The 21,513-nt window shown below is 35.9% G+C and overlaps 1 protein-coding gene across 2 annotated transcripts in view; it reads right to left on the bottom strand.

Moving 5' to 3' along the window:
- Window positions 1-3,785: 3,785 nt before the first annotated feature.
- HPS1 (Hermansky-Pudlak syndrome 1 protein) overlaps window positions 3,786-21,513 on the bottom strand; it is a 481,651-nt gene continuing 463,923 nt past the window's right edge. For both annotated transcript variants that reach the window (XM_090391100.1, XM_090391101.1), the window contains one exon: window positions 3,786-4,067. In XM_090391100.1, the coding sequence (XP_090247226.1) occupies window positions 3,893-4,067 (175 nt within the window). In that variant the 3' untranslated portion in view covers window positions 3,786-3,892. The remainder of the gene's footprint in view (window positions 4,068-21,513) is intronic.

The following is a 21,513-nucleotide window of genomic DNA, read 5'->3' as shown; positions in this document are numbered from 1 at the left end:
AGCACTAAGAACATTGCATTGGAACAAACAGCTCTAGCTCTGTGAGTTAGTGTTTTTAGGATACTATAAAAATAATCATAATTTAAAATTATGAATATTTTTACAAATTGTTTATGTTAATATATTATTAGTTTTGATTTCGTAACAAGTACATCGGCACTTGTGATGTGCCTGTGATTGATATTACTGTCAAAATGAAATGTAAAACATCTGAAATTTTGGTGTACTTATTAGATTCTGATAGTTGTGTTACTTTCTTTCTATTGTAATTTAAAACTGGTAAGTGTTGAGATATTTTTGTGATCTGTAAAGACATTCTGTTTACACTAATAGAGACAATGTGTCAGCCATTATACGTAACTTATTTACATAGAGTGCGCATGCTCGCAGAGGAGATTGATGGGCGATTGACAGCTGACAGGGAGAGCTTTTGGTATCGGGGTAATGAAAAAAAAAACAATAGTGAGCTATGGGAAGTTTTTAAATTTTAAGTGACAGTTGGGAGAATATTAATAGAAGAATTCCAAAAAGGAATCATAAAACTGTGAGTCTTTAAACTGGACGAGTTGAGACTGTTGAGTATTTAGTAAATAAAAGAAGATATTGCAGTCAACGTTCTAATTGAATGTTTGAGGAAATGCTGAATGGAAAGTTTCATTATTTGTCTTAAGGACACCAGATTACTATGGAAAAAGCAATTGGTTAAATTTGAAACAACTTTTGCCTTAACATGAAGAGCTCAACTTAGATATGATGTTTATGAAGGTAGAGGAAACTTCTTTCTCTGGTACAAATAGTAAATTGTGCATCAAATAGAACCTGCAAGAGGTAAGAATATTTATACTTCAGTGAGACAGAAGGAATAATATTGTATGCTACATAAGGGAGATAAAAAAAAAAAAATCCCATGGAAAAGAAGAAAATTTTTATATTTTCAGAAAATGCCTAACAAAGAAACTGACTCTGATGAACATTTTTGTTGTTGTGAAACAAGGTGTTTGTTTCACAACAACAAAAATTGTGCTTGTAGACCTAATTAAGTATATGTAAAGCAGACCAATAATAGAATGAGTCAGAGAATGAATGATTTTAATATTTTGGATAAGAAAATCTCTTAAGAGCGTAGATTTATTTTAGAATGCCTTGGATCTATTTAATTTTGTAGTTATTTATGTAATTATTTAACCCTTTAACTGCTACGGTTGAGTTAACTTGAGCGTGGAAAAAAATGACGCCCTCAAGTGGACACCCCTTGCAGATTATGCAAATTTTATAAAACACTATTATTGCCATTTTTGTGAGTGAACAAGTGTATATCAAGAATGTATGATGCTGTCGGACTTACTTGTAAGAATTTTAATTGATTTTATTTATAAATTTTTTTGCAACATTAATTCGGCACATGGGACAATGTCAGTAGAATATAAAATCAGCAGTTAAAGGGTTAAATGCATATAATGTTTTAGTTTATTTAAATGTATATATATTTTTATTTGGTTTCAAGTCAATAATTTTCCAGAATCTAAAAGAAATAGCTAAAAGTCATTGCACCAATCAGAATCGAATCCTTGTGTAATTAATAAACACTCGGAGTAAAAATTTCTTTATAGAGATGAATAAAATAAACAATCTCTAAACGGTACCATACTGTTGAGCTGGATGATGGTGCAACTGTTTGTGCAAAATCTCCTTGTATGTGTGAGTTTTCTATAAACAGAAAAAAAGATAACGCAACACCTGGAAGCCTTGTGATTAGTGTATTCAGGAAGGGCACAGAGTCATCATTAGCTTCCTGTTCCAGTGTGAAGTGGATTTTAGGGTGCTGGCTATTAAATGCATTAAAAATGTGTCCGATGTGTCTGAACCATGAGGCCAAATAGCAAACACATCTAACATAGTGTAGCCAAACCACTGGTATGAGAGTGGCTGTATTCATAACTAGTTTTTCCAAGTGTTCTATGTAGAAATTGGCTAAAGGGGAGGAGCCCATTACTGTCCCATCTAGTTGTTTATATATCTTTTCTTTTAATGTAACATAACCCGCATGTACTGTAAATTTTATTATTACATAACACCTCCAGGGAGTCTAAAGACTCATCAAGGGAGGGCACATGCTCTACAACTCTCCACTCCACTAACCATAACTACCTTCATCGTTTACACCTGCGCCATCTACTACCACCACCATTTTCACAGACAATCACAAACATCCATGCCCACGGTGAGATTCGAACCCACAGCCTTTTGGCTGGAAAGCAGATACGCTAACCACTTGGCCAACCAGGCCGGCAATTTAAATAGTTCAAATATATCAGGGGGAAAATGTGACTAGTAGCTCAAGGGTTTCGATTAACGGTACATTTGTATATAGTGAAGTGATATCAAAACTAATCATTACATCTGAACTTTTCAAGATATGAAATAATTGGCCCTCCTTTGTTAAAAATTCTGTTCACCTTTACAGGTGAACAGAATTTTTAACAAAGGAGGGCCAATTATTTGTGAGCTTGGTTAGTAATTTAGCTAAATGGCTAACAAGTTTGTATGTACTGTTTACTATCCACAATAGGGCAGAGGGGTTTTTGAATTTTAGGTGTTCCATATATTCTGGGTGTTTCAACATGAAAAGGCCAAGCCTTTTCATGTTGAAATCTGCCTTGCAGAACATGCTTTGGATACAGCTCACAGAATCAATTGGAAAAAGACCATATTCTATTACCGTAAATTTAGAAGAGAAAGACAGTTTTATGAATCTGCTGCTGCTCTCAAATCTGCCTATTTTGAATAAATGTGGTTGCATAAAACTTCCCAAAATATTATTATTATGTACCCCCAGGAGGTCCAAGGGACTCATCGAGGGAGGGCACCTACTTTACAACTCTGTCTCCAAAACTCAATTCCCCAACTACAAAGAATACCATCTATCTGCAACTACCATCATCTACACCAACGCCATCTACCACCACTGGTATTTTCACAGACAATCAAAAACATCCATGCCCACAGCAGGATTCAAACCCACGGCCTTTCAGCTGGAGAGTAGATAACTAACCACTTGGCTAACCAGGTGGGCAATATATGGGAAGCACACTTTCAGATCCCAGTTTACATTCTAGGCAGCCAACAGGTATCCACAGAGAGCACTCCACCTAGTTGGGACTAATCTTTCATCCACATGTTTCAGTTAGTTTTGTGCTGCCTTTGCAGGTGTGTTTTTCAAGTCTCATTTTGTACTCTCTGATGATGTCTCTGTAGCTGTAATGAAATAATGGAAGAATTACATACCACTTTTAAATTCTTTCTTAGTGCTGTTTTCACTTCATTAAACTTTTAACATGACTTTCTTCCAGCATTCAATCCTTAACATACAGATATTTAGGAATCAACCGATGAAGTCTAGGAATTATTGGTTGGGGAAGTTGTGCTGATCTCTCTCTCCTTTCCTGTATTGCTGAATTATGGTGGTTTATCAAGATGAGTCATATAAACATGAATTAAGTTATAGAAGGAATTTTTATTTTTATGAACTATTCCATGGAGCTGTCAGACTCATCGAGGAAGGTGCCCTAAAAATTGTGCGAAATCAGAGATGCAGACATGAACTAGTTTGAACTAGCTGAGTGACTATTTGTTTTCAAAACTGAAGCAGCACCTTTAGTAATGAAGTCTTTCATGTTTTACAAACGACTAGCCAGAAGCCAAACTAGTCTTTCTCCCCCCCCCCCCTTAATTTTGGTTCAAAACTTATGTGCATTTCAGTTTTCAAAGTCATTATATCAATAAAGAACAATTCATTATTTTCACATTTTATTGGTATAATAATTGAGATAATTACAGCAAATACAATCGTCTTCCATGGATTTTATACCACAAATGTTATATTTATTTAGCATTATAAAAGTTCCAATGATGTATGAAGCACTCCAGACACTTCCCACAGTGAAGATGCAAGCTGATGGGCTTGTTCTAAAATTGTAGCAAAAGGTGTTGCAGAATTATGAATACAGTACATTTCAAAACACTGAATGTGATCTTCTGCTGATGGGAAGCATTCTTGAATGAGCTGGCTAAAAAATAAATTTTTTAATTAAACATTAAATAATGCTGTTAACATTCATGTTAAAAATTTCGTGTTATGAACCAGAAAATGAAGATTCTTTCCTCTTCTTACCAAGTCTAGTAAGAATTTCTCATTAGTAATTCTATAAGAAAGAGTACCTGGTAAGAAGTAGTCTGGAGAAGTGATCTTTTTTGTATTTGAAGTCATGGGGAGTAATTGACATTTAGAGAATTGGCAATTTTCATGAATTATAAATCTGGCAGAAAGCAGTTGTTGGTTGGATCAACCTTAAAGTGACATGTCAAGAGTATTTAATTTTGTGTTTGTTATACAGTTTTAAATTAGAATAAATATTCTGTGAGATTGACAAATGTTGTATTCCTCTTAGTTTACGTACAGTACAGAAAATTTGGTATATTTTGTATCATAAGCTATCTTACAGTGAACTCTTAAACATCTGGTCAACTGAGTTATTTAGGATCAGGTCTACCTAACAGTACAAAATGATCATAACTGCTACCATATTTCTGGTCTGGGCCTTGAATTTTGAATATGAGATAGATAGGTTCAATAAATAAGCAACTTGTTTTCTCTTCCATTCTCAACAAATGCAAAAGATGGAAAATTTGATTTAGATGCATGATACACTATGTATTTATATGAAAAATATTTTGCAACTGAAGCATTTAGTTAATTTATATGAATCTCACCCACAAAAGGATGTTAGCCTGTAGTACAATTAGTATTAGCACCATGATGAAGTTTGTGAATTGGGTTCCACTTTATCAGGTAGACTACTTCGTGTTTATTCACAGCATGATCCTACTATTACATGATATAGATTTTGCATTCTATATCTCTTCCCTGAGTGGTTTGTTCCTTCCTCCTTGGACAACCTAGTAAACATGAACATCCTGAGATCACCATATCAACACCATGCTTAATGCAGATACCCAAACAACAGAGAATGACAAAGAAGCAGAGCTCCAAACTTAATGTTCAAGCCTCCAAGCAATTAGAGTATAGAAGCATGCCTATTTTTCTTTGTATCACTCATACAAATACATAATGATGTTATCATGTGAACCTTTTAAATGGTCAACATTAAGGAAGCAAATTTAATAAATAAGAGATTATCAGCATTATTATAATAATATACATTACTTTATATCAAGTATTATTTGCTGGGCAGGTCTCTTATACCTGACAAGAAAATATACCACAGTTCTCCCCCTTATCCATGGTTTCAGTTGTCTGCAGTCAACCCCAGTCCAAAAATATTAAATGGAAAATTCCATAAATAAAGAATTTATAAGTTTCAAATTGCAAGTCGTTCTGAGTAGTTCTTGGTTATCAGATCAAATGTTGTGGTATCACAGTGCTTATGTTCAAATAACACTTATTATACTTAACACGTTCGCTGCCAAGCTACTTCGGCATAGTCTGTTCCCGTACGCCAAGCAATTTCACTTCTTCAAGGTCAGTACGGTAATCTTGTTGCCGGCAGCAAGTGTCATATGAGTATACTCGTAGTTGGCTTGTGCAGAGCATATGCTATCTATGAGAATATACAGTTTTGATGCTAGCTCCTCCACAAGCCAAGCATTTTCACTTCTTCAAGGTTAGTACACTAATCTCATTGCTGGCAGTAAGCATCATACGAGTATACTCGTAGCTGGTTTACCAACTACGAATATACTCGTAGTTGGCAGTGAACGTGTTAATAATGGCCATAAAGCACAAGAATAGTGATGCAGGCAATTCTGATATGCCAAAGAGAAGCTGCAAAGTGCTTGCTTTTAAGTGAAAAGGTGAAAGTTCTTGACTTGATAAAATAATAAATAAATAATAAAAAAAAGTATGCCGAGGTTGCTCTATATCCCATAAAGTACCATTTTGCTATTTGTATGTGGAAAAAGCACTATCAAGATATCTCTTGTTCTGGTCTGGTCTGTTATTTCTCAAAGAACTTTAAATGGCAACAATCACTATTCATTTCAATTATCCACAAGCTACATTTTTCATGATTTATCTTCTAAAAAGGGCAGTAGATGTGTATTTGTCATGTCTGATCCATGGAAAAAATGTCAAACTTGGGATTTGTGCTTAATGCTTTGGCTGAAGGAATTTTTATTTTATTGGCTTGAAATTCTGATAACCAATCTGACACTATAATTATCTCTGAAACATGATTTTTAATTACCAGACAACGATAATTAAAATGTCAATCACCTTGTAGACTTCAGTTTCCGCAACTATCTTTCCTTCTCTTTCATGGATCAGGTCAAAGGATATGAAATATTTGCTGTTAGTAATTTTTTTTTAAAGAGCTGGAGGTTCTAATTGGTGAGCAAGGTTGTTCCATAGAATCAAGGCAGATGGAATGAAAGAGGAAGAGGAGAAGCAATAGGTTGTGTTTTAAGGTAAATTTTAAAATTATGTTGGGCAATTACTGCTTAGCTGTTTACAGGCCTGATGGGATGTGGAGGAATGGCTGATGCCATATTAGTGAAATGCTCATGAAATGGACTATCTGTAACACAGTGGTTGAAGAGAGAAAGAGAGAAGGACAATGACAGAGGAATAGCTAATCAGGTGAACTAGCATTGATTAATTTTTGTCTAATAATATTGCATGCAATCTATGTAACTAACAGGTAGAGTGAGATGAACAAGTTGACAGGCATATCTGCAGCCTTAATTCTCTTCAAGGTGAACTCTTATTTCATGGACGCAATGATTGGAAGTCTTGGAGAGTATACAGGGTGTTCGGGATAAATTTGACATATTTATAATTAATTATATTTTTCCGTAAGTTACATGTATTAACACACACTTCTCTTCATTTAAAAGTTTGGACCCTTCTTCATTCATATACAAGATGTCAGAAAGGATGGATAGCTGGAACCCACCTGAATCATGGAAGAGAATAACTTGTATCATGATGATTCGTGCCTGCCATCAAAATAAGGATATTACGACTGCTGCCCAATGCTCCCTGAATACAGTAAAAACAATCCGGCATGAACTAGAGACTTGCAATGGTGACTACGAGGATGTAGCAAGAAGAAAGATCCCTAGCAGACGATCTGATTGCGTTCGTACAGCAGAATTCCTCGCAAATCTGCAGGAACAGGTGTTGAAGAACCCTGGCATTGGAATTCGGGCTTTGTTCGTGGAGTTGCTAACTGTAGTCAAGCCCTGGATAACAAGGGTAGCCAATGGTAGGCCGTATGTATGGCAGCAGGATTCGGCCCCTTGCCACACCTCTGGGAAAAGTCAAAAATGGTTGTCTGAAAATTTCTACGACTTCACCAGTCCAAATGTTTGGCCTCCAAACTCCCCAGACCTTAACCCCATGGATTATTTTGTATGGGGCGCAGTTGAAAAAGACACCAATCGCACTTCCAGTAATACAAAAGCCCAGTTAATGGATAAAATTAAAACAGTTTTTGCGGCCCTTCCCAGGGAGACTGTAGCATCAGCTTGTTCGAGGTTCCGAAGCAGAATTGAAGCTGTGATCGATGCTAATGGTGGTTATTTTGAGTAAATCTTGTTGATAGTATTGTAATTAACTCTGCCTGTAATGTTTTTTTGTCAATTCATTAAATTTAATAGATACAAAGAAGATTTTCTTTTTCCTTACGAAACTGTCAAATTTATCCCGAACACCCTGTATATACAGTCAACCCTCCTATAAAGTGATTAATTTGTACCGCGTTATATGAAAACTGCACTATAAGAAACTCAGAATTAGTACGAATCAGATTGATTCGTACTGCGTTATATGGGAACCACGTTGAGTGAAACTCGGAAGTAAGTAAAATCACTTGTTAATCAGTTTGATTCGTTCTGCGTTGTATGAAAATTGCATTCTCAGAGCGTCAAGTTACGGTGACACGGTTGTGGAAAAAATTTTACAAACACAAAAGGCAAGATAATATGTTAAGTACAATAAAATTATCTTTATTGAATCGAAGAGTTCATACAAGGAAATGATAAAAAAAATCACACCAAAACTAAACTAAACTAAAAAACTGTTTTCCAACAAAACCAAGAAATTTATGTAAAATTGCGTAATATCTCATCCTCGCTTTCAAATATGAGTGGCCTAACTCTTCGTCTATATGGAGCTAAGCAGTTTCTTAACTCTCTTTTAAACTTTGCACTGCGCACCATTGAATGATCAGGTTGAGCAAAATGAAGTTCTAATTCTTTAGCCAAATTTAGCCCTTTTTTTTACATCATATAAATTGAGATTTGGTACCCAATCGTTTTTCATATTTTCATCTACCAATGCATTTAAGGTAGATGCATCAACTAATTCCATCAATTCTTCTTCATCTAATGTTTCTTCCTGAAGTAGTTCTTCTACATCTTGATGGTTTAATGCAAATCCTTCGCCGCTTAAACGAGAAGCAATGTTTACTATTTCTGCAACTGGGAGTGAAATACATTTCTTGCTTGAACCATTTGAGGCAAAAGAGGTTTCCAACATGTATTAAGTGTTGATGGTTTAATTTCCACGCAAGCTGATGACACGGTTCTAATACAATCTAAAATAGAGAATTCCTTCCACGCTTGAATAAGAGTTTTATTTTCATTTTCTAATCTGTCAAAAATGGTTTGGAAAAACCGGCGTGTGTAGTACATTTTGAAAGTTTGAATGACTCCTTGGTCCAAAGGTTGTACAGTATTAATGACGTGCAGTTAGGAGGAAGGAAAACAATTTTTACATTTGGATGATCCAGTTCCTTGTTGTGGCAACCAGCATTATCAAGAACCAATAAAACTTTAAAATACAAATTTTTTTTTATCGTATAGTTTTCCACCGCCAGGATAAAACAATTATAAAACCAGTCCTTAAATAAATCTCGAGTCATGCAAGCTGTTTTATTAGATCGCCAGAATATTCTGGCGATCTAATAAAATTCATATTCAGATAAATTCATGCTAAAAAGAATCGTCTTAAACCAATTAAGTTGATGGAATGTTGTTGAACGGAAACCGCGTTATAGGAGGGCTGTCGCAATTTTGGCTCCGTGTTATAAGAGTACCACGTTGGAGGGTTGACTGTGTATATATATATATCAGCGCCCACTGAAATTATGCTATCCAAGTATATCAATTTTAACTTTTGTAATAGCCACAGAGCTTGCTGATGCAACCTCTGTGGCTATTATATGGTGCTGGATGGAAAGGTAGAGGCATATCCCACATGTTTTCAAAAGATGCTTGCAGGAAAAAATGTCATATTCTGCATGACAGAATATGAGTATATCAAAGTGGAAGGCTGCTTTGTAATGCATGTGCAATATTGTCTACCATTATACAAGAGCTTGCTGAAGATGTTTCATATGTAGACCAAATATGATGTATGACTTTCTGATGTGTGTTATACATACTTTTCTGTGGAAGAAATTCTAGGAATTGTACTGATGTACACTGCTGATGACACCATAGTGATGACCTAGTTTGATATAATTAGGAATGGGTGATGTTCTAAATGCACTAGTTGCAGTTTAAATTGTCCAATAGTAGATAGGATTCAGCCTTACAAGCACAGCATTGGCAGAGAACTTGGAATCATAATCAAGTTTTGATGAAACAGGTGCATAACAGAGATTGAGCCAAGAACATCGATCGCACCCTAAGAGGTGAAACAGAGGATGTGAAGGATGTTCATTGCTTTCCTATATTTATCCTTTAGTTGACATATGTATGATAAGAATTTTATTTTTATTTTTAATTTTGTCAAATATGAGTGCGAAACTGTTTGTATGACCAGTGTATGCAGGAAAGGAAGTGAGTTTTGATTTTTAATTTCAATAGTAAATTGTATGTGCTCATGTTGTTTATTCGGGTGGCTGAGGAAGATGTTTAAAGTTTGGCAGCTGTATGGCTGTATGTTTAAAGTTTGGCACCAGATAATGAAAACATCACCACCTAACAGTACTAACCCTTTAGGACTCTAAGCAATTATTTCACTTATTGGCCACCTATACTCTTTTGTTCTAACTTATGTGAGGGTATGTTGCTCTCTATCTTAATGATTTGCAACCAAATAGATAATAATAATAACAGGACTCTAGCTTTGATGTAGTAAAGGTTTTTTCCACCAGAAGTCAGGCCAGTAGTTTTAATGACTGATTGATCAAATTACTATGACTTTAGCATACCATGTAGATTGTAACGTGGCTTGTTTCTTTGTGTATGTGTGTGTGTGTACTCCAGATGATTAATAATGAATGTTGATCGCTGTGTAACCATGAAAGAGAGGTATCCATTAAGATTCAATTTGTGTAGGTCTTTTAAAATGCCAAACTTTTTTTGTATTTTCTATGTCAAAGAAAACTGATACTAAATGCTTTTTTTTTTAGGAAACCATCTCCGGTGAATATTTGCAGTCTGATTAACCACACTGATGTCAATATGGGTGAAATATATTGCTCCTTATTCACTTCATATCCAGCATATATTTCAATGTAATATCAAGGGTATTACAATTTTAATATGCACTTTGCATCCATAACAATTTTAACATGAATGATTTCTTTGCAAACCAGATTAAGTTTTGGAGGGAAAAAATGATATATCAAATTAATTTTGAATGATTACAACATCAAGAGAAATAATTAAATAAATATGTATATATAAATTAAGAATGATTAAATATTTATTTGGTCTTCTTTTCTATATGGAGCAGAAATATGGACAATAAACAAGGAAGACAACAGAAGAATTCATGCTCTTGAGATGTGGACATACAGAAACACACTTGTGTTTCTGTATGTTTTTGAATCCATCTTGTGGATTCAAAAAAAGGGAAAATGAACTTTTGGAGATGAGTACTAAATTGGAACAAAAAAAAAAGAAAAAAAAAAGAGGAAAATATATTGGGGGAGGCATCTGGAAAGTTCTGATAAACACCACGAGAAATTACATTATTGTAGCAGAGTTAAGAAGTAAATTTATGTTCTTATATTCGGTTTATAGGTAGCAGCGAATTTGTATTTCTTCAAACTCCCTGCTACCAATAAACCAAATTCAGAATTTGTTACCTTCTCCAAAAGACAAACTCTCACCACTGATGCTACCTGGCATATACAAAGTGCCATGTTCTTGTAAATTGTCTTACTATGGACAAACAGAAAGATCTGTAAATAAATGCATCTCTGAACATCAAGACTACATTCTTCTTATCAAACCTCACAAAGCTGGTCTCGCACAACATGGAGTTGAAAATGTCAACCACAGGGTCCAATGGCAGTACACCAAGCTACTATATCGATCCATATATAAACATGAGCGTTTGTATAAAGCAAGTGCTGAAGCCTTACGGCACAGATCCAATCTTAATGGTAATGACTTTCTCACTATCCGAAAAGTTTGGGAAATTGTTATCATCAACTGTATAAAATAAATCTATCAGTTTTAATTTAATTTAATTACCACCCAATAGTATTTAGTCCTTACAAATGCTAGTGTACACATAGAGGAATTCCACTATAATCATGCACACTAATGTGTTTTTTTAATGTAATTCCTATTGTTGCTTATAACTGTACTGATGATGTTTCATGATACTTAAGACGAAATATTTATATATTATTGAAAAGTTAATTACTGTGGCATATGTGTGAACTTATAGTTATAAAAACCACATGGAATAAATGTCCTTAGTGCATGGGAATGGTCAAGGATTGTTTGACCAAGGCAGGATCAGAGTGTATACCCAGGGTCAAGAGGGAAAACCAAATTAAGTGGATGGCTAGCAATATAAAGCATTGTGGAAGGAATATAAACAACAAGGTGATCAGCATGCCCATGAGCAGTATAAAGCACAACCAAAGGCTAAATCAGATTTTGAGAGAAAATTAAGTAAGCAGGCCAAAGTATATCCAAAAGAGTTTTTGCTGTGTAACAAGTAAGAGAAGGAATGATTATTGAAAGATAACTTTACTAAGTGCTGAAGGTAAGAAAGTGACAGAAGCAGAAGAAATAGTTCTGGTACTAAGTGATCACTTTGTAAGGGTATATCATACAGGAGGTAACTTTGCAGTTACTGAGGCGAGCATTGAGATAGATGAACTAGAGGTACTCAGTATATTGAAATATATCAATGTAAATACAGCAGTGGGCCTGGATGGTATATCTGATTGTGTGCTGTGAGAATGTGCAAGTGAACTGGTAGTACCTGTAAGGAAGTTGTTTAATCTAAGTCTCAGCTCTGACAAGGTTCCAAGGAGTGAAAAGAGGGTAAGATTACATACAGGTGGCTCCAAGACAAAAGTAGCAAATAAAAGACCAATTAGTATCTCTTGAGTGGTGGACAAAGCATTGCAAAAGTTGGTTAAAGCAAAATTAAGCAATGGGTGGATAGGAATATGATACTTTATAGGGGGCAGCATGGCTTTGTAAAAGGTAGGTCCTACCTTAGTAATTTATTCACATTTTATAATTAGGTGACAGTAGAACTGGATAAAGAAAATGGCTACACCATGATAATACTGGACTTTGCAAAGGCATCTGACAGAATACCGCACAAAAAACTATTACATAAGTTGGAGCAAATGAATGGATATGAGACTGGTGGCATGGATGGGGAGGGTGGCTGATAGACATCTGAGGATGGTGTATGGTGGAGTGGAATAAAGGCAAATGAAGGTGACTAGTGGAGTGACTCTGTACTAGGACCACTACTCTTTAATTTGCATATTAAAGATATAGCAGAAGACTTGAAGGGGAACATTTAGTTGTTTGATGATGATGCAAAACAAGAGAGGGAAACAGTTGATAAAGGCTATGCAGATATCTTACAAGATGATTTAAATAAATAATAAAATAATAATAAAGCTGGTGATAATGATATTGAAAGACAGAACGCAATTAATGGTAAGGTGGAAGCGGGTTTCACGGCGAATGAGTATGTGACTGGCGATTAAAATAGTGAGAGTGAATGATAATGAAAATATGACACAAGAATTGAAAGCTGAGTTAGTGAAGATGAAGCATATGTGGAGTGAAATGAAGAGAATATATGTATGGAAGAGTGAAGAATCTGCAGGTAATGGTAGATAGAGATTCAAAATTCAGAGGACATATTGCAAGAGTTGGCAAAATAATCATAAGATTACTTGGATGGTGAAGAGCATACTAACAAGTAAAAATAGGGAAGTTATTATCCCTCTTTATAAGGCTATGATTCGATTTGGTTACCTGCATTTCGTGGGGACCGGGAGATAATGGAGACGATTCAGAGATGAATGAACAAGCTGGTAACAGGTCTATGGAATGTTCCCTATGAGGAGAGATTGACAGTTTGTGGGTTGCAGAGTTTAGCTGACAGGTGGAGGAGAAAGGATATGATAGAAACTTATAAGTTACTAAAGGGATACTATAAAGTTAACACAGAAGAAAATTTTTCAATACATGGGGAGTAAGGGGGGGGGAAACAAGAGGCCACATTTGGAATCTGTCTAAGAGTGTGGTTAGTAAGGATATGCAGATTAGGTTCTTTTCTTGGAGAGTGATGAATGAGCGGGCCATACAAATAATAATAAACTGTAGACTCAACTCTACAAACCATACGGAAGAAACAAAATGAAATAGTTTGAAAACAAGAATTAAACAGTTTCCGTGGCAAATACTAAAGAAAACATTGATTGATTCAGCTGGTAAGGGGGATATGTGGTGAAGTTATCTGCAAGGATAGAAAAATAAAAACACCATGATAGAACAAGATGTTAAAAAAACTGTCCTGGAAAAGAAGAAAGCAAACTTAAAGTTCCCAAAACATAAGTCAGCAGATGCCCTAAAAGAATACCCCAAAAAATGTAAGAAAGCTAAGCTATGCGTAAAAGTAGCTAAACCAATGTCCTGGGAAGAACATAGAAAATAAATATTAGGAAGGTGGAAAAATATTCAGAAGATTATTGAAAAAAGCTTAGAAATGGAGGAAACAGTACTGTAAAAGGAATCACAGATGATAAAGGGGACATGAAAACTGAAGATAAAGGTATCCTATATGTCTGAGGTAATTACTTTGAAAGACTTAAGTGAAATAATCAGTGACAGAACTGTGGTAGAGAATTTTCAACAGAAATGCAATCATTCAAAGATGAATGATTCAATCATTTAACGAATGGAATTTCAAGAGAAATGAAATATATCAATACCTGAGGTAAAAAAACGAACAGAAACTTGAAATGTGAAAATGTAACTGAAGTAAATGATATATGACCATAAATACTCAAATATAGAGGTATAGAAGTTTTGCAGTGGCTACACAAGATACTGCAGAGAGCCTAGGATGAAGGTCAAATTCCAGATGATTGGAGTAGAGCTCTCATAGTTCTCATCTATAGAACAGTGAATAAAACTGAATCTGAGAATTACAGAGGAATTTCCCTATTGAGTGTTCCAAGTAAAATTTATGCAAGCATTTTTAAAAAAAAGGTCGAGAAAGATTGTGGAAGAGGAATTTGGAGAAGAACAAACAGTTCAGGTCAAATAGAAGTTGTCAAGATCAGATTTTCCCTTTACGACGATAAATAGTTGAAAAATTGTGGGAATATAAACAAGGATCAAGGATAACAATAGTTTTGTAGATCTCAAGACATTTGACAAGGTGCCCAGGAAAAACTTTTCAAAATGCTAGTTATATGGGGTAAATGGACCATTACACTGTACAGAGTAATACACAGTCTGCATTTAAGTTGTACGTCAGCAGTTAGAAATGAAAGAAATAAAGACAGGTACCTTTATGTAAAATCATGTGTAAGACAAGATGCACATTATCTCCACTCTTATTCATCATCTGTGTGGATTGCATTATGAAAGAAAGTGACATACACCTGATATCAGAATCAGAGATATCATAGCTCTTTGCTTTATGCAGTTGATGTTGTACTCCTAAAATCATCCAGTGCAAGTCTCCAGGGTCTAAGTATATTGCCTAACAGCTGTAAGAAATTTGGAATGAAAATAAGCAACCAAAAAGACCAAAAGTATAAAAACAGGTAGTAACATAGAAAACATTCTCAATGGAGAACCTATGGAACAAGTAAAATATTTCAGCTTTCAGGTAGAGTTTTTTTTTGGGGTGCTTAAGGGTCAAAGCTGTATAACTGAGCGGCAACCTCCACATAGCCTTTAAAGGAATACAGAGAACCAACTAGGGCTTCTGACCTAATGTCCAATCCTTACCTTCTCATGGTGCATCCTGTTGGGTATCTACCTGGATACTGAAAGAACGAGGATGGGCTGGCAATTTAGGATTTAATCGACAAAATTGTATTCTTACTGGCTTAAACCAATATACAAAATGAAGGTACAACATGACAAAATTTCATGCTGGCTGGGGCATCGCCCTGTTAAACAAGGCCCCCATTGTTTTTGCCATAGAACCAGGGTGAACAACAAAAAGTCAGCTACTGGAACAAATCTGAAAGCACACCCCAACTCAACACCACCAGAGTTTAAGATCGGTACTATGAACATAAGAAGCCTGAATGGCAAAGAAATGGGGCTAGCTGAGGATTAGATAAGTAGCAGATCAATATAATAGGGGTGACTGAAACAAAAAAGACAAAAACTGTGAGATCTTTCTGAGCAATAAAGACAAAATGTTATATTCAGGCAATGACAATCAAGGAAAAGCAGGGATAGCCATAGTATTCAACACTAAATACGAGGCTAATCTTTTTGAATGGCAGGTAGTCTCAAGTAGAGTGATGTGGGCATATATCAGAATGTGAAACTGGACAATGAAACTTATTTGTGCCTATGGTCCCACAGAAAGCTCTACTAAGGTAGAAGTGGAAGAATTTTTCGAGGCTCTAGAGAAAGCTACTGACATAATGAAAAAGGAAAAGTTGGTCCTTGTTGGGGATCTAAATAGCAGAGTAGGAAGTGATTGTCAGACATACAAAAATATTTTGGGAAAATTTGGAGAAAAGAGCAAAGCTAATAATAACGGCAAATACCTGTTGGATTTCTGCTCAGGACATGGACTGGTTATTGCTAACACCATGTTCCAACATAAAAATGTGCACAAATTCACATGCAAAGAAGAGGCAAGGAATAAAAAGAGTCTCATTGACTATGTTATTGTTGATAGTGATGTTTTCTCCCTGGAGCAGGATACCAGAGTGTACAGAGTATTTGAAATTGGAAGCGATCACTATTTAGTCTAGAGCATGATAAAATTGAATTTCATATCGAAAAGAATAACATGTAAGAAAGTTTTAAAGCGAATAAAAGTTGAGCAGCTCTCAGATGTGAACTGTAGACTAAAATACACAAAGATTATTGAAGAAAAAATGAAAGAGTTTGAGAACCTTGGAGATTCAGTGGCAACCCTTGAAGAAAATCCTGATTCATTCAGCCAGAGAGGCATGCGGTGAGGTTGTCTGCAAGGATAGAAAAATCAGAACTCCATGGTGGACACAGGAAGTTAAAGAGGCAGTGAAGGAAAAGAAGAAACCATATCAAAAGTTCCTGGCAAATAAGTAAGCTTGTGCTCTTAGAGAATACAGAGACAAATGTAAGAAAGCTAAACACTGTATAAAACTAGCTAAACAAAAGTCATGGGAGGACTTTGGCAAGAACATAGAAAATAAATATCAACAATGTGGTAAGATATTCTGGAGGCTGTTGAAGAAGCTTAGAAATGGAGGAAAGAGTGCTGTAAAAGGAGTTAGAGATGATAAAGGTGACATGAAAATGGGAGAAAAAGATATCCTTCAAGTATGGAGTAATTACTTTGAAAAATTGCTAAATGAAACAAGCAGTGATAGCACAGTGATAAAAACATTCATAGGCATATAGTCAGGAATAAATATCGATACTTGAAGTATAAAAAGCCATCAAAGGCTTGAAATGTGGAAAGGCAGCAGGAGTAGATGATATTCGACAAGAAATGCTGAAGTATGGTAGTATAAAAGTCTTATAGTAGCTGTACTGCATAGTTCAGTATGCCTGGACCGAGGAATGAATTCCTGATGATTGGAGTAGAGCTCTAATAGTACCCATATATAAAAAGGGACATAAAACTGAATGTGAGAATGATAGAGGTATTTCCCCACTGAGTGTTCCAGGCAAGATTTATGCCAGTATACTTGAGAAACGGTTGAGAAGAATTGTGGAAGAAACGCTTGGTGGAGAACAAGCTGGATTCAAGCCAAATAAAAGCTGTCAGGATTAGATCTTCACTTTACGACAAATAGTTGAGAAAGCATGGGAATATAACAAAGATCTGTATTTAAGTTTTGTCGATCTGGAAAAGGCATACGACAATGTGCCGAGAGAGAAACTATTCAATACACTACACTTATATGGTGTCAACGGGGCATTATATCAAGCAATGCTTAGTCTATATTTGAGTTGCAAGTCAGCAGTTAGAATTGAAGTTAGAATTAATGTTAAATCTGGTGTGAGACAAGGATGTACATTATCCCCTCTGTTATTCATTATCTATATGGATTGCATTATGAAGGAAAGTGGTATTAAACATGATATCAAAATTGGAGATGTTAATGTCAGCTCTTTGCTTTATGCAGACGATGTTATACTTCTAAATAAATCCGCTACAAGTTTGAAGATTCCCTGACTAAACTGAATGACTGTTGTAATAGATATGGTATGAAGGTCAGCAATAAAAAGACAAAGACAATGAAAATAGGCAGAATCATTGAAAATGTCAACTGTGTTGTGAATGGAGAACCTGTGGAACAAGTAAAACATTTCAGCTGTTTAGGTACGATTTTTAGTGAAGATGGTAAATTAAATATAGAAATAGACAACAGAATCAGCAAAGCTGGTATGGTGGGAAGTCAATTGAATAAATTCATATGGAATAAGACAGAAATTAGTCCGAACACTAAATTAGCTGTATACAAAACACTGGTTCAAACCAGTTTTAACATGGATCTGAGAGCTGGGTCAGAAGGAAAACTCTTGTCCAAAGACTAGAAACCGCAGATACGATAGTCCTGAGAAAGATTATAGGTGTGAACAGATGGCATCAACGGCAATATCATATTCAAAACGAACTCGACATAGTCAGCATCCAGGAATGCATTAGCAGAGCTAATCTCAGGTGGTATGGTCACTTAAACAGAATGGGTAAGAAAGATTAGCAAAACAAGTGTTCTCTGCCAGGTTGGCAGCAAAACGACCCAGAGGAAGACCAAGATATAGGTGGATTGAAACTGTAAAAAGTGCCTTAGACGAAAGAAATATAAGATCTGATAATGTTGGAGTCTTGACAAGTAACAGACTGATTTGGAGGAAAATTGTAGATAGGAAGTTAGTAATGATGTAAATTTTTCATGTCGTACTATCATATCCTGTACACCCCTTGAGGGTACATGTCAAGAATTTGATGATGAGGCAGAGTTTTTAGTGAAGATGCAGCCAATTGAATAAATTTATATGGAATGAGAGAAAAATTAGCTAAAACACTGAACTAGGTATAGAAGGCAGTGTTCAAGCCAGTTTTAAGTTATTATTTTTATTATTACATGACACCTCAAGGGAACCCAATGGCTCATTGAGGGAGGGCACGTATTCTACAGCTCTGTCTCCACAACTTATATTCCTCCAACTACAACGAACCGCAACTATCATCATCATCTACAGCAATGCCATCTACTGCCTGCCGCTAGTAATTTCACAGACAATCACAAACATCCATGTCCATGCCCACGGCAGGATTCGAACCACAGCCTTTTGGCTGGAGAGTGGATATGCTAACCTCTCAGCCAACCAGGCCAGCGAGTTATGGATCTGTTAGAGTTGGATTAGAAATAAATCACTTGATCATAGATTCAAGACCACAGATATGAGAGTTCTGAGAAAAATTCTAAGAGTAAACAGATGGCATCAATGTCAGAATCATTAAAAATGAAGATATTAGAAAAGAATTGACAATTGGTAGTATTCAAGAATGTGTGAGCAGCACTCATCTCAGGTGATATGGCCCACTTAAACAGAATAGCTGAGGAAAAGTCAGAAAAACCGGTTTGATGCCAGGATGGCCAAGTTGAGACGTAGAGGAAGACCAAATGTCTAGGTGGATTGATTCAGTTAGAGGTGCCTTAGAAACACGAAATGTTAGATACAACAATATTGAAGTGCTGACAAGTAATAGACTAATTTGGAGGAAATTGTTCAATAGGAGATTAATAATAATGTAAACTTAATCATGTGGTGCTGTCATAGTAGCCTGATATCAAGAAATTTATAATAATGTATTCATTATCATTCAGTTCAAAGATGGATAATATCCTTTCAAGAAGTTCTCTCTTCCTGAATCAGTTTATATTGGAGTACATGTTTATTAAAAGAATTTTATTTACGTTTCGTTAGTATGTTTCCTCTAACTATTTATAGTCTTTATTTTCACTATTTCTTTCAGTTCTTTTATGGTCAAATAAGGTATATATTTTGCTGTTTTACTCATAAATGTCATTTCAGCTGCTAATAATTTTTGTTTCATTTTGTATTATTGCCCAAGTAACACTTCCTAATTAGAGCAGTGTTATTATTACAAGTGTATATTGCAAACTTTTAGTATAGTTTGTCGTTGCACCATGTTAAATACTATATATTATTATATTCTCACCTGCTTGATTCACTAACCACTCGTTAGCGAGTGGTTGAGATGAACACTCTCACTTACCCAGAGAACAACAATATCTGCAGATGCCTATACCATTCCATGTTCTTGCATACAGTTCTCTTCTATACTCAAATATACTACAAGCATCCATATATCCCAGACCTCTTGTTTGACACACGTGCGTGCTCACGCACACTCACACATGCTCGCGCAAAGGATAAATCTTGGTTTTAAAAGTCTCCCTTCATTAATTTAACCCATTTAGCAGTTGTTATGGTATGTCATTTATTATTGCTGCTCACCTAAATTCTGTATCATCATACACTGCTCAAAAAGAAGTCAACAGACATGACTATTGGCAAAGTGCATTGTGTTATATAACGAGTCATGCATTTGTAGCCTGTATAAATTGGAGGAACATGATGCTCCCAAGTTATTGCACCTGGTCAGTTGAAATGATTGTGAGAAGAGAACTGACAGAGCTTGAAAGAGGCATTTGTAATAGGAAGCTATGTTGCAAGCCTATCTGTTTGGCAAATTGTTAACAAATTGGGCCTCCCAGGTCAACAATCAGTGATACCATACTGAGATGGAAGCACAGAGAGTCAACGACCCACCACACTTGCCAAAAACGACCATAGGATGCTATCAAGGATAATATGTTTAAACCACCTTTCGGCACCTGACATGTTGAATGCGAAGTTCTAGGTTTCAACTGAAACACAAATCTGCACAAAAATATTCAGAACAGAGGCTCACAACATGCATTTCCATGGTAGCCCTGCAATATACAAGCCCAACATTATCCGAACCAACATGCAGCATCACATTCAGTCGCACAAAGAATGTATACAGTGGGATGTGGAAGCTTGGAAAGCTGTATTATGAAGTGATGAATCACACTACGCCCTCTATCAAGCAGATGGATGGGTGTGGGTGATACCTAGTGAACGTCTCTTACCAGAGTGCATACACTCAACTGTGAAATGGTTATGTTACCATTATGTTACATCCCTCATTCTCTCTCCTCCACTAATTCTCTTTCCTCTTCTCACTCTCATCCTTCTTGTTCATCTCAAGCCTTTCAGGTTTTCTATTCTCTCCCTTTGCTCCCATGGTGTGATGATGTGGTCCTGTTTTTCCTGGTTTAGCCTCCGATCTCTGTTTTCAGTACCATGAACATTGAACTCCAGGAGGTATTATCTGAACATTCTGGACAATGCAATGCTTCCTAGTTTGTGGCATTCCTATGGAACTGACCACTGTCTCTTTCAGCAAGATAATATGTCATAAGACTGTTGCTGTAACTGCATGGTTTGTGGACATGAACTTCACCACACTTGACTGGCCTCCACAGAGTCCTGATCTCAACTCCATTAAACATCTGTGGAGTAATCTGGAGTGTCGGCTGAGATCAAGTGACATCTGTCCCACAACAATTCAGGACCCCATTACATGCTACAGGAAGAATGGTCTAAAATTACCATTGATTGCTATTGTACGCTTGTGAAAGTATGTACCATAGAATTGTCGCAGTCATCAGAGAGAAAGGAGGTCCTACATGTTATTAAAGTGGACACCATGGCTGTTTGTCCCTCACGCTATTTTATCCATTGACTTTCTTCAAAACAGTGTGCCCAGACAATATAGTCACTATTTCACTTTTCTGCTGCACAGTTCTTAACATTAACATCAAATCTCTCTCTCTACCTCTCAGATCATTTGTACCAACCATCACTATCATCGGTCATTCCTCCAAGCACTTCTCTAACATTTTATTTTGCAAACTACAAATCAGTGAACCTACATATGTCACTCCTAACATAACC

This window comes from Typopeltis vanoorti, chromosome 4 (genome assembly GCF_054136105.1).
Source record: "Typopeltis vanoorti isolate ZY-2024b chromosome 4, IOZ_Tvanoo_1.0, whole genome shotgun sequence".
NCBI classification, from domain to species: Eukaryota; Metazoa; Arthropoda; class Arachnida; order Uropygi; family Thelyphonidae; genus Typopeltis; species Typopeltis vanoorti.
This window is presented reverse-complemented; position numbering and strand designations above follow the sequence as displayed.